This window comes from Mobula birostris, chromosome 4 (assembly GCF_030028105.1).
Source record: "Mobula birostris isolate sMobBir1 chromosome 4, sMobBir1.hap1, whole genome shotgun sequence".
Classification (NCBI taxonomy): domain Eukaryota; kingdom Metazoa; phylum Chordata; class Chondrichthyes; order Myliobatiformes; family Myliobatidae; genus Mobula; species Mobula birostris.
The window spans coordinates 208010635-208024883 of record NC_092373.1 but is presented as its reverse complement, the minus strand read 5'-3'; the positions used below and the strand labels follow the sequence as shown (position 1 = coordinate 208024883).

Genomic DNA, 14249 nt, shown 5'->3' with positions numbered 1-14249 from the left:
CTGTCCGTGATGGTGGAGCCAAGGTATGTAAACTCGTGAACTACCTCCAGCTCAGAGTTGTTGATGGTAATGGCAGGAGGCTTGCTCAACGCGTTGGCCCAACACATTGGTCTTCTTCAGGCTGATGGTCAAGCTGAAGTCCTGTCAGGCTCTTGAGAAGCTGTCCATGAGGCGTTGCAGTTGCTCTCCAGAATGTGTTGCCAGTGCCGCGTCGTCTGCAAACAACATGTCCCTGATGAGTACTTCACAAACCTTGGTTTTCGCCCTCAGCCGGGACAGACTGAACAGCCTCCGGTCTGATCTGGTGTGGAGGTGGACACCACCAGCTGTTGTTCCAAAGGCGTGCTTCAGCATGACTGCGAAGAAGATGCCGAACAGGGTGGGGGCAAGCACACAGCCCTGCTTCACACCGCTGCGGATGTTGAAAGCCTCCAAAAAAGAGTTGTCGAACTGAACGACGCCCCTCATGTCTGTGTGGAATGACTGAGGAGCCTCGGGGGACAACCAATCCTGATGAGGATTTTGAACAGGCCGTCTCTGCTCATGAGGTCGAAGGCCTTCGTAAGGTCAACGAAAGTGACGTAGAGTGGTTGTCTTTGCCCTCTGCATTTCTCTTGTAGCTGTTGAAGTGAGACGAACATGTCGATTGTGGAGCGTTCTGACCTGAAACTGCACTGAGACTCGGGATATACCCTTTCAGCTATTTTCTGCAGTCTGTTCAGGACCATGCAGGCGAGATGATAACACCAAAGAATTTAAAGTACCTCTGATACTCCGATGAGGACTGGCTCGTGGACCTCTGGTTTCCCCCTCCTGAAGTCTACAATCAGCAATATGGTCTTGCTGACATTGAGTAAGAGGTGGTTGTTATGGCACCCCTCAGCCAGATTTTGATTCTCCCTCCTATATGCTGATTCGTCACCACCTTTGGTTCAGCCTATGACGGTAGTGTCAGCAGCAAACTTAAAATTGGCATTAGAGCTTTGTTTCGCCACCTGGTCATGTGTAAAGCAAGCAGAGCAGGGGGCTAAGCACACAGCCTTATGGGCATCTGTGCTGATGGGGATTGTGGAGGAGATGTTGTTGCCAATACAACCTGATTGGAGTCTAGAAGTGAGGAAATTGAGGTTACAATTACACAAGGAAGAATTCAGGCCAAGGTTTTGGAGCTTATTGATTAGTTTTTGAGGGGATGATTGTATTTAAGGCTGAGCTGGAGTCAAAAAAGAGCATTCTGATGTATGCATCTTCACTGTCCCGATGTTCCAGGGTTGAGTGAAGAGCCAAGGAAGTAGCATCTGCTGAGGACCTGTGGCTCCAGCTGGAAAATTGGAGCAGATCCAAGTCACTTCTGAGGCAGGAATTGATATGCTTCACCACCAGCCTCTCAAACACGTGGTCACAGTGGATGTACAGTGAGTGCTACTGGACAATGGTCACTGAGGCAAGTCACCATACTCTTTTTAGGCAATTATATAATTCAAGCCTGCTTGAAGCAAATGAGTACCACACACTGCTGAAGCAAGAGATGTAAGATCAGTGAACACTCCAGCAAGTTGGTCAGCATGGGACTTTAATACTTGGCCGGGTACCCTGTCTGGGCTGGAGGCTTTCCGTGGTTTCACGCTTCTGAGGGATTCTCTCTTGTCGGCTTCAGAAACCACACTGAGTGTGGCCTGTTGTATTGTGTCAGATACATGAAACCACGCTGACCATGGCCTGTTGTATTGTGTCAGATACAGGAAACCACGCTGACTGTGGCCTGTTGTATTATGTCAGATACAGGAAACCACGCTGACTGTGGCCTGTTGTGTCAGATACAGGAAACCACGCTGACTGTGGCCTGTTGTATTGTGTCAGATACAGGAAACCAGGCTGACCATGGCCTGTTGTATTGTGTCAGATACAGGAAACCACGCTGACCACGGCCTGTTGTATTGTGTCAGATACAGGAAATCACGCTGATTGTGGCCTGTTGTATTGTAACAGATACAGGAAACCACGCTGACTGTGGCCTGTTGTATTGTAACAGATACAGGAAACCACGCTGACTGTGGCCTGTTGTATTGTGTTGGAAACAGGAAACCACGCTGACTGTGGCCTGTTGTATTGTGTCAGATACAGGAAACCACGCTGACCACGGCCTGTTGTATTGTGTCAGATACAGGAAATCACGCTGACTGTGACCTGTTGTATTGTGTCAGATACAGGAAACCACGCTGACTGTGGCCTGTTGTGTCAGATACAGGAAAACCACGCTGACCATGACCTGTTGTATTGTGCCAGATACAGGAAACCACGCTGACCACGGCCTGTTGTATTGTGTCGGAAACAGGAAACCAGGCTGACCACGGCTGTTGTATTGTGTCAGATCTAGCGAGTGTATCTCCACTTTCACCCCTGGGGCCGAAAGGATAGAAGCGTGGGTGGGGGGAGTGTGCATGTGGTCGGGGGTGGGATGTGGATGCTGAGATAGGTTTTCAGGGTGGGGGTGGTTTTGGGGTCCAGTGGGGCTGAGGACTGACATCATCCCTTTGCCCTGCAGGTTACCGGTTACTGGTGCTGGGATTACTCCTGACCTTCCTGCTTGTCCCGGCTCTGGTGATGGCTGCCCTCTGCTATCGGAAACACCAGGAGCGGCTCTGTGCCCAGATCGGCATCACCCCACCTTTCACACGCAGGTATCCCTTCCCTCTCCGTCCCCCTCCCCCCTCCTCCATCTACCTCCTCCTCCAATTCCCTCTTCCCCTTTCTTCTCTGTTCCCACCTCCCTTCCTCCCTCAACCCATCCCCTCCCTTCCCTTCCCAATCCTCCCTCCCTTCCTGTCCCCACTCCTCCCCATTTTACCTTTCTACCGCTTGTGCTGGCATCTCATTCTACACTCTCACCGCTCTCTGTGAAGAAGTTTCTGCTCATGATTCCCTTAAACTTTTCACTTTTCACCCTTAACCCATGACTTCTGCTTGCAGTCCCACCCAACCTCAGAGGAAAAAGCCTGCTTGCATTTACCCTATCAATACCCCTCATAATTTTGTCTACCTCTATCGAATTTCCCCTCAGTCTTGATCGAATAAATTTGGACTTTATTCCATGTAAAATAGAAGTTTGAAGGGAGATTTGACAGAGGAATAAAGTCCTATCTTATTTAACCTTTCCTTATAACTCGGGTACCCCAGACCCAGCAACATCCTGGTAAATTTTCTCTGCACTCATTCACCCTTGTGTACGTCTTTCCTGTCGGTAGGTGACCAAAACTGCACACAATGCTCCAAATTAGGCCTCACCAATTGTCCCAACTCCTGTACTCAATAGCAATGCAGACAAAATGCTGGAGGAACTCAGCAGGCCAGGCAACGTCTATGGAAAGGAGTAAACATTCAACGTTTTGGGCCAAGACCCTTCATCAGGCACAGGCAGAGAGGCAACCATCTGCAAGGCCTCGCTGGCTTCTCCCACAAAGCCAGCGTCAAATCCTGTTTAATACCTCATCCTGAATGCTGAGAGACTGAACCTTCCTGACCAGCCTCACACGCGAGACCTTGTCAAATGTCTTGCTGAAGTCCATGTAGACAGCATTAAATGCCTTACCTTCATCCACTTTCCTGGTAACTTCCTCGAAAAACTATATGGTTGGTTGGACGCGACCAACCGTGCATGAAGCCATGCTGACTATCTTTAATCTGTCCACATCCATCCAAATACTCATACATCCGGACCCTTAGAATACCTTCCAATAACTTTCCCACAGCTGACGTAAGGCTCACCGGTCTATAATTTCCTCATTTACTTTTAGTGCCTTTCTTAAACAATGGAACAACATTGGCTATCCTCTGACCCTCCGACACCTCACCTGTCTCTAGGGATGATTTAAATGTCTCTGTGAGGGCCCCTGCAATTTCTGCACTCGCTTCTCAGTGACTCCTGACTCTCTGTCGCTGTTGACCCTTTCCCAGCACTGCCTCCTATTCCATACCCTCAGTAAATCTGTTATCTCTGTACAGGACTCTCGGTCGCTGTTGATCCTTTCCCGGCACTGCCTCCTATTCCATACCCTCAGTAACTCTGTTATCTCTGTACAGGGGTGCAGGGTCCCCTCCCCCCGAACACACGACCATTCCACTGAGGGAACTGCGGCCAAGTAAAGCCCCAAGCAGGGTGAGTACAGAGAGCGAGCCTGCTGTTCTGACAGGGAACAAGGGTTGCCAACCCTATCCGAACCTTCTAGAACTTTCCAAGGGTGGTGGTAGGGGGAAGGAGTAGGAAACCTCCCCGTGCTCCGGCCAGAAGGGGCCGCTGTTAATGAAGGGTTGTCATTCGTGGCAGGTTTGACCGAAACCTCCCCATAGGTGGATTCCACAACAGAAGCAGGTTGGGAGGGGTCGAATCTGTGGCCCTGACTGACCAATGAACTGCAGGTGACCACTCCTCCCCAGGCATCGCCCCACTCCATCACGGAGTAGATTGTGAGGTCAAGAGTCCTTATGGGATGAGGAAACAGTTCAGTAACAGTGAGATAGAAGCTGAGCTTGAGCCTGGAGGGACGTGCTTTCAGACTTTTGCATTCCCCGCCCATTGGGAGAGCACAGAAGAGAGACTGTCTGGGTCTGAGATTACGGAGACTGTGTTACCGAGAGTGAGAGGGACTGTCTGGGTCTGAGATTACGGAGACTGCGTTACCGAGAGTGAGAGAGACTGTCTGGGTCTGAGATTACGGAGACTGCGTTACCGAGAGTGAGAGAGACTGTCTGGGTCTGAGATTACGGAGACTGCGTTACCGAGAGTGAGAGGGACTGTCTGGGTCTGAGATTACGGAGACTGCGTTACCGAGAGTGAGAGAGACTGTCTGGGTCTGAGATTACGGAGACTGCGTTACCGAGAGTGAGAGGGACTGTCTGGGTCTGAGATTACGGAGACTGCGTTACCGAGAGTGAGAGGGACTGTCTGGGTCTGAGATTACGGAGACTGCGTTACCGAGAGTGAGAGGGACTGTCTGGGTCTGAGATTACGGAGACTGCGTTACCGAGAGTGAGAGGGACTGTCTGGGTCTGAGATTACGGAGACTGCGTTACCGAGAGTGAGAGGGACTGTCTGGGTCTGAGATTACGGAGACTGCGTTACCGAGAGTGAGAGGGACTGTCTGGGTCTGAGATTATGGAGACTGCGTTACCGAGAGTGAGAGGGACTGTCTGGGTCTGAGATTACGGAGACTGCGTTACCGAGAGTGAGAGAGACTGTGTGGGGTGTGAGATTACGGAACTGCGTTACCGAGAGTGAGAGAGACTGGCTGGGTCTGAGATTACGGAGGCTGCGTTACCGAGAGTGAGAGGGACTGTCTGGGTCTGAGATTACGGAGACTGCGTTATCGAGAGTGAGAGAGACTGTGTGGGTCTGAGATTACGGAGACTGCGTTACCGAGAGTGAGAGAGACTGAGTGGGTCTGAGATTACGGAGGCTGCGTTACTGAGAGTGAGAGAGACTATCTGGGTCTGAGATTACGGAGACTGCGTTACCGAGAGTGAGAGAGACTGAGTGGGTCTGAGATTACGGAGGCTGCGTTACTGAGAGTGAGAGAGACTATCTGGGTCTGAGATTACGGAGACTGCATTACCGGGAGTGGGAGAGACTGTGTGGGGTGGGAGGGGTCTGTCGGGTTTGACTTCTGAACCACTTCCAGGGAAGCTATGACTGAACCAGAGGGGGACCAATATCTTTGCGGGTAGGTTTGCTAGAGTTGTTTTGAAGGTTTAAGCTAATTTGGCAGGGGGATGGGAACTGGAGTGACAGTGCTGAGGATAAGGTAGTCGGTTTACAAACAGGCAGTGTGTAGTGAGACAGTAAGCAAGGAGTGGTTGATAACAGGGCAAAACTGCAGTCTACAGGGTGAGTTGCAATGCAAAAGGGGAACACGGGACTGAAGGTGTTACATTTGGATTCGTGCTGTGTGCAGAGTAAGGTAGATGACCTTGTAGCACAGTTAGAGATTTACAGAGGTGATATGGGCATCACCGAGTCGTGGCTGAGGAAAGGTTATAGCTGTGATTTTAACATCCGAGGATACTCATTGTATCAAAAGGACAGGCGGGTAAGGCAGAAGGTGTGGTGTGGCTCTGTTGGTGAAAAATGAAATCAATCCTTAGAAAGAGGTGACATAGTATTAGAAGATGTAGCATCCTCTGGGGTAGAGTTAAGAAACTGCAAGGATGAGAAGACCCTGGTGGGAGTTATATACAGCCCTCCAAACAGTAGCCAGGATGTGGGCTACAGAGTACAGCAGGAGAGAGACAATGCAGGTCAAAAGGGCAATACTCATGGGGAATTTCAATATGCAGGTATATTGGAAAAATCAGGTTGGTGCTGGATACCAAGAGATGGCATTTGTAGAATGCCCAAGATTGATTTTTAGAGCAACTCGCTGTTGAAACCATTCTGGATTGGGTGTTGTGCAATGAACTGGAATTGACTAGAGAGCTTAAAGTAAAGGAACCCTTGGGGGTGAATTGTCAAAATGTGGTTTTGGGGTACTTAAAGGCACATGTCAACAAATACACTCAAAAAACTTCTATAGATGTACCGTGGAGAGCATTCGGACAGGTTGCATCAGTGTCTGGTATGGAGGGGCTACTGCACAGGACTGAAAGAAGCTGCAGAGGGTTGTAAATCTAGTCGGCTGCATCTCGGGTACTAGCCTACAAAGTACCCAGGACATTGTCGAGGAGCGGTGTCTCAGAAAGGCAGCGTCGACTGCCTGTATGCCGACTGCTTTATCGAGGCAGCGAGAGAGAATGTCTGGGGTGTGTTCTGTCTGAGATTTTACCAGCTGCTTTACTCTGGCAGTGTGAGAGGATATATGTATTTCTTCAGTATTATTGTGTCCTGGGCAGATCTTCCATGATGGGTCAGGTTTGAGGGTTCGAATGGCCTACTCCTGTGTTCTAAAGTTTAGTTTCTGCACACAGCCAGCGTCATGTCGTCTTCCAGCTCCGTCTGGTTCTCCAGCTCCGTCTCGCCCTCCGCCTCCGTCTGGTTCTCCAGCTCTGTCTCGTCTGATACCTCCGTCTGGTTCTCCAGCTCCGTCTTGTCTGATACCTCAGTCTGGTTCTCCAGCTCCGTCTCGCCCTCCGCCTCCGTCTGGTTCTCCAGCTCCGTCTCGCCCTCCGCCTCCGTCTGGTTCTCCAGCTCCGTCTCGCCCTCCGCCTCCGTCTGGTTCTCCAGCTCCGTCTCGCCCTCCGCCTCCGTCTGGTTCTCCAGCTCCGTCTCGCCCTCCGCCTCCGTCTGGTTCTCCAGCTCCGTCTCGCCCTCCGCCTCCGTTTGATTCTCCAGCTCCGTCTCGTCTGATAGCTCCGTCTGGTTCTCCAGCTCCGTCTCGCCCTCCGCCTCTGTCTGGTTCTCCAGCTCCGTCTCGTCTGATATCTCCGTCTGGTTCTCCAGCTCCGTCTCGTCCTCCGCCTCCGTCTGGTTCTCCAGCTCCGTCTCGTCTGATACCTCCGTCTGGTTCTCCAGCTCCGTCTCGTCCTCCGCCTCCGTCTGGTTCTCCAGCTCCGTCTCGTCTGATACCTCCGTCTGGTTCTCCAGCTCTGTCTCGCCCGCCGCCTCCGTCTAGGTGTCGCCTGCTGAAGCCCGGTCTGCATCAGTTACAGCCGGTCGGTGTGGTCGGGCCGAGGCTGGCTGTGGATGCTGGGAAGGTGAGTGGGCAGCTAACCGGAGAGTGGGGGAGGGGCAGTACAACGCAATATATAACAATAAAAACTGCAAGTTATAATAAGAGGCCCATATATTAAAAAAAAATAAATTAAACCAGTAGTGTGAAAACAGAGGGAGAGAGCAATACTGGGGTAGTTCCATGGGTTCAGTGTTCATTCAGCAATCCCATGGAGGAGGGGAAGAAGCTGCGTGAGTCTTCGGGCTCCTGTACCACCAGCTTGACGTAGCAATGAGAAGACAGCATGTCCTGGGTGATGGGGGACCGAACCAATTAAATTAGTAATCCAATGGCTAACTAAACTCATCTCTTCTGCCTACACAATCTTTGTGTCCCTCAATTTTTCTCACGTTTATATGCCTATCTAAGCATTTCTTAGAAGTCTCTAACTTTTCCGCCTCTACCAGCAGCCCAGGCAGCGCCTTCCATTTTCATATTAAAAAAAAAGTTGTCCCTCACATCGCCTTTGAACCTAACCCCTCTCACCTTCAACACATGTCCTCTGGTATTAAACACTTCAACCCTGGGGAATATATATTGTCTGTCTACTCTATCTGTGTCTCTCATAATCTATCAGATCTCCGCTCAGCCTCCGCTGGTCCAGAGAAAACCCCCCCAAGTCTGTCCAACCGCTCATGCCCTCCAGGCAACGTCCTGATCATTCCCTTCTGCACTTCCTCCAAAGTCTCAACATCCTTCCTACGATGGGGCGCCCAGAACTGTATGCAATGCTCCAGAAGCAGCCGAACTAGAGTTTTGTGAAGTTGCATTTTGATCAGGCCAGAGTAGGAGTTGCATTGTGAATGGCAGTACATTGTGGAATGTTGTAGAATAGAGGGATATGGTTCACTGGCAGTGGGGGTCACAGGGAGACAGGGTGGTGAAGAAGGCTTTTGGCTTAGTGACCTTCATCGGTCAGGGCACTGAGTACAGGAGTTGGGAGGCTGTGGTGTAGTTAGTAAGACTTTCCCTGGCTACCCCCTTATTCTTGATATACTTATGGAATGGCTTGGATTCTCCCTAATCTTACCTATCGAGGATATTTAAGCAACACACGTCAAAGTTGCTGGTGAACGCAGCAGGTCAGGCAGCATCTCTAGGAGGAGGTACAGTTGACGTTTTGGGCCTAGACCCTTTGTCAGGACTAACTGAAAGAAGAGATGGTAAGAGATTTGAAAGTGGGAGGAGGAGGGGGAGATCCAAAATGATAGGAGAAGACAGGAGGGGGAGGGATGGATCCAAGAGCTGGACAGGTGATTGGCAAAGGGGATACGAGAGGATCATGGGACAGGAGGCCCAGGGAGAAGGAAAAGGGGGAGGGGGGAAAAACCCAGAGGATGGGCAAGGTGTATAGTGAGAGGGAGAAAAAGGAGAGAGAGGAAAAAAAAGAATGTGTGTATATAAATAAATAACAGATGGGTACAAGGGGGAGGTGGGGCATTAGCGGAAGTTTGAGGTCAATGTTCATGCCATCAGATTCGCCAGCAACTTTGTGTGTTGCTTGAATTTCCAGCATCTGCAGAATTCCTCGTGTCGAGGATATTTCATTGTTTATATTCATTTGTGCTCACCTCACTAAAGGAAGGATTGGGGTACTATAGAGAGAGTGCAGAGGAGATTTACAAGGATGATGTTTGGATTGGAGCGCTAGGGAAATTCTGGGCAGTTTCTGGAGTAGGTTAGATGGTCGGCACAACATTGTGGGCTGAATGGCCTGTAATGTGCTGTAAGTTTCTGTGTTTCCTTTTTACTCTCCTAATTTGTTTCTCTGGGTCGCCATTACACCCTCCGCATTCAACATTCAAGATTGTTGATGTCATTTCCAGTACGCAAGTGTAAAGGAGATTGTTATTCCCCATCCAATGCAACAGAAAAGTACAGTAAGATGGAGAACACAATAATAAAAAAAACACAATAAATATAAATACATAAGGTAGCTTATTTGCACAGATTGATTGTATATCCATAAGTGATACTAGGCACGGTCATGGAGGGATTGTCTATGGAGTCTCTGTGGGTGGAAGTTAGGAACAGGAAGGGGTTAATAACTCTACTAAGTGTTTTTTTATAGACCACCCAGTAGAAACAGGGACATCGAGGAGCAGATGGGAAAAGAGATTCTGGAACGGTGCAGTAATAACAGGGTTGTTGTGGTGGGGGATTTTATTTTCCCCAATATTGATTGGCATCTCCCTAGAGTGAGGGGTTTAGATGGGGTGGAGTTTGTTCGGTGTGTTCAGGAAGGTTTCTTGACAAAATATGTAGATAAGCCTACAAGAGGAGAGGCTGTCCTTGGTTTCGTATTGGGAAATGAACCTGGTCAAGTGTCAGATCTCTCAGTGGAAAAGCATTTTGGAGATAGTCATCACAATTCTATTTCCTTTAACATAGCATTGGAGAGGAATAGGAACAGACAATTTAGGGAAACGGTTAATTGGAGTAAGGGGAAATATGAAGCTATCAGGCAGGAACTTGGAAACATAAATTGGGAACAGATGTTCTCAGGGAAATGTACGGCAGAAATGTGGCAAATGTACAGGGGATATTTGCGTGGCGTTCTGCATAGGTACGTTCCAACGAGACGGAAAGGATGGTAGGGTACAGGAACCATGGTGTACAAAGGCAGTTGAAAATCTTGTCAAGAAGAAAAGAAAAGCTTACGAAAGATTCAAAAACCTAGGTAATGATAGAGATCTAGAAAATTATAAGGCTCGCTTAAGAAAGAAATTAGGAGAGCCAGAAAGGGCCATGAGAAGGCCTTGACAAGAAGGATTAAGGAAAACCCCAAGGCATTCTACAAGTATGTGAAGAGCAAGAGGATACGATGTCAGAGAATAGGAACAATGAAGTGTGACAGTGGAAAAGTGTGTATGGAACCAGAAGAGATAACAGAGGTACTTAATACTTTGCTTCAGTATTCACTATGGAAAAGGATCTTGGTGATTGTAGGGATGACTTGCAGTGGACTGAAAAGCTTGAGCATGCAGATATTGATCATCAGTGAGGAGGAGATATTATACTTTATACTTTATTGTTGCCAAACAATTGATACTAGAACGTACAATCATCACAGCGATATTTGATTCCACACTTCCCGCTCCCTGGAGTACAAATCGATAGTAAATATTAAAAATTTAAATTATAAATCATAAATAGAAAATAGAAAAATGGGAAGTAAGGTAGTGCAAAAAACCGAGAGGCAGGTCCAGATATTTGGAGGGTACGGCCCAGATCTGGGTTAGGATCTGTTTAGCAGTCTTATCACAGTTGGAAAGAAGCTGTTCCCAAATCTGGCCGTACGAGTCTTCAAGCTCCTGAACCTTCTCCCGGAGGGAAGAGGGACGAAAAGTGTGTTGGCTGGGTGGGTCGTGTCCTTGATTATCCAAGGTATTGGTCCCCCTGGGATTCAAGTGCATCCTGTCCTTTTTGTACAGGTCACACCTGCTCCAAAAGAGGTCCCAATGATCCAGAAATCTGAATCCCTGGCCCCTGCTCCAATCCCTCAGCCACGCATTTATCCTCCATCTCATTCTATTCCTATTCTCACTGTCATTGATGGAGAAGATCCTGAGAGGCAGGATTTATGAACATTTGGAGAGGCATAATATGATTACGAATAGTCAGCATGGCTTTGTCAAGGGCAGGTCGTGCCTTATGAGCCTGATTGAATTTTTTGAGGATGTGGCTAAACACATTGATGAAGGAAGAGCAGTAGATGTTGTGTATATCGATTTGAGCAAGGCATTTGATAAGGTACCCCATGCAAGGCTTATTGAGAAAGTAAGGAGGCATGGGATCCAAGGGGACCTTGCTTTGTGGATCCAGAACTGGCTTGCCCACAGAAGGCAAAGAGTGGTTGTAGACGGGTTATATTCTACATGGAGGTCGGTAACCAGTGGTGTGCCTCAGGGATCTGTTCTGGGACCTCCTCTCTTCGTGATTTTTATAAATGGCCTGGATGAGGAAGTGAAGGGATGGGTTAGTAAATTTGCTGATGACACAGAGGTTGGGGGCATCATGGATAGTGTGGAGGGCTGTCAGATGTTGCAGCGGGATATTGATAGGATGCAAAACTGGGCTGAGAAGTTGCAGATGGAGTTCAACCCAGATAAGTGTGAGGTAGTTCATTTTGGTAGGTCAAATATGATGGCAGAATATAGTATTAATGGTAAGACTCTCAGCAGTGTGGAGGATCAGAGGGATCTTGGAGCCCGAGTCCATAGGACACTCAAAGCTGCTGTGCAGGGTGACAGTGTTGATAAAAAGGCATACAGTGCATTGGCCTCCTTTAACTATGGGATTGAGTTCAAGAGCCGAGAGGTAATGTTGCAGCTATATAGGACCCTGGTCAGACCCCACTTGGAGTACTGTGCTCAGTTCTGGTCACCTCACTACAGGAAGGATGTGGAAACCATAGATAGGGTGCAGAGGAGATTTACAAGGATGTTGCCTGGATTGGTGAACATGCCTTATGAGAATAGGTTGAGTGAACTCGGCATTTTCTCCTTGGAGTGACGGAGGATGAGAGGCGACCTGAGAAAGTTGTATAAGATGATGAGAGGCATTGATCGCGTGGATAGTCAGAGGCTTTTTCCCAGGGATGAAATGGCCAGCACGAGAGGTCACGGTTTTAAGGTGCTTGGGAGTAGGTACAGAGGAGATGCCGGGGTAAGTCTTTTACTCAGACAGTGGTGAGTGCATGGAACGGGCTGCCGGCAATGGTGGTGGAGGTGGATACGATAGGGTTTTTTAAGAGACTCCTGGATAGGTACATGCAGCTTAGAAAAATAGAGGGCTGTGGGTAACCCAAGGTAATTTCTAAAGTAAGTACATGTTCAGCACAGCATTATGGGCCTAAGGGCCTATATTGTGCTGTGGGTTTTCTATGTTTCTCGGCACAGCAGTGTCTGTACATAGGTGACTGTGACAGGAGATGATAAAGTAGTGGAGGGGTGGGTTAGTGGGTGGAGGTGTTGATCAGACTTACTGCTTGGGGAAAGTAACTGTTTTTGAGTCTGGTGGTCCTGGTGTGGATGTTTGCAGCCTCCTCCCTGATGGAAATGGATCAAACAGCCCATGAGCAGGGTGGGTGGGGTCCTTCATGATTTTATTGACCCTTTTCTGGCACCTTTCTGTGTATAGTGTCGTAAAGTCAAAGAAAAGTACAGCATAGTAACAGGCCCTTCCGCCTATTTAGTCCATGTCGAGCCATTTAAGCTGCCTACCCCCATCAAACTGCACCCAAACTATAGCCCTCCGTACCCTTACCAGTTTCTCCCCATCTCCGTCCTAAATCTTCTCCCCTGAATCTTGAGGCAATGTCCCCTGGTTCTAGTCTCACCTACCAATGGAAACAACTTTCCTACGTCTATCTTATCAATCCCTTTCAAAATTTTGTATGTTTCTATAAGATCCCCTCTCATTCTTCTGAATTCCGGAGAGTGCAGTCCCGGGCGACTCAATCTCTCCTCATAAGTTAACCCCTTCATCCCTGGAATCAACCTGGTGAACCTCCTCTGCACTGCCTCCAAAGCCAGTATACCCTTCCTCAAGTATGGAGACCAGACTGCACACAGTACTCCAGGTGCGGCCTCACCAGTTCCCTGTATAGTTGCAGCATGACCTCCCTGCTCTTGAACTCAATCCCTCAAGCAATGAAGGCCAACATTCCATTTGCCGCCTTAATAACCTGTTGCATCTGCAAGCCAACTTTTTGCGATTCATGAACAAGCACTCCCAAGTCCCTCTGCACAGCAGCATGCTGCAATCTTTCACCATTTAAATAATAATCTGCTCTTCTATTATTCCTTCCAAAGTGAATGATCTCGCATTTACCAACGTTGCGTCCCATCTGCCAGACCTTGGCCCACTCACTTAACCTATCTATATCCCTCTGCAGACTCTCCACATCCTCTGCACAATTTGCTTTTCCACTCAGTTTTGTGTCATCAGCAAATTTTGCTACGCTACACTCAGTCCCCTCTTCCAAATCACCAATGTAAATGGTAAACAGCTGCGGGCCCAGCACTGACCCCTGCGGCACCCCACTGACTGCCAACCGGAGAAACACCCATTTATACCAACTCTCTGCCTTCTATTGGTTAACCAATCCACTATCCATGCCAATACACTTCCTCCAACTCCATGCATCCGTATCTTATTTATAAGTCTCTTGTGCGACACCTTATCGAACGCCTTCTGGAAATCCAAGTATATGACATCCACCTGATCCCCTCTATCCACTGCACTCATTATGTCCTCAAAGAACTCCAGTAAGTTTGTCAAACAGGACCTGCCCTTTCTGAATCTATGCTGCGTCTGTCTAATGGAACCACTCCTTTCTAAATGTTTTCGCTTCCTTAATGACAGTTACAAGCATTTTCCTGACTACAGATGTTAAGCTAACTGGCCTATAGTTGCCCGTCTTTCGCCTACATCCTTTTTTAAAAAGCAGCGTGACATTTGCTGTCTTCCAGTCCGCCGAGACCTGCCCAGAGTCTAGAGAATTTTAGTAAGTGATTACCAACGCGTCTACTATATCCTCCCGCA

General features: G+C 48.6%; 1 protein-coding gene across 1 annotated transcript in view; it reads left to right on the top strand.

Annotated features, from left to right (window-relative positions):
* Window positions 1–14249, top strand: part of LOC140196915 (disintegrin and metalloproteinase domain-containing protein 33-like) — a 125454-nt gene that overhangs the window by 96497 nt on the left and 14708 nt on the right. The window contains exons 19-21 of the mRNA XM_072256851.1: window positions 2546–2681; window positions 4081–4156; window positions 6958–7683. Coding sequence (XP_072112952.1) covers window positions 2546–2681; window positions 4081–4156; window positions 6958–7683 — 938 coding nt within the window. The remainder of the gene's footprint in view (window positions 1–2545; window positions 2682–4080; window positions 4157–6957; window positions 7684–14249) is intronic.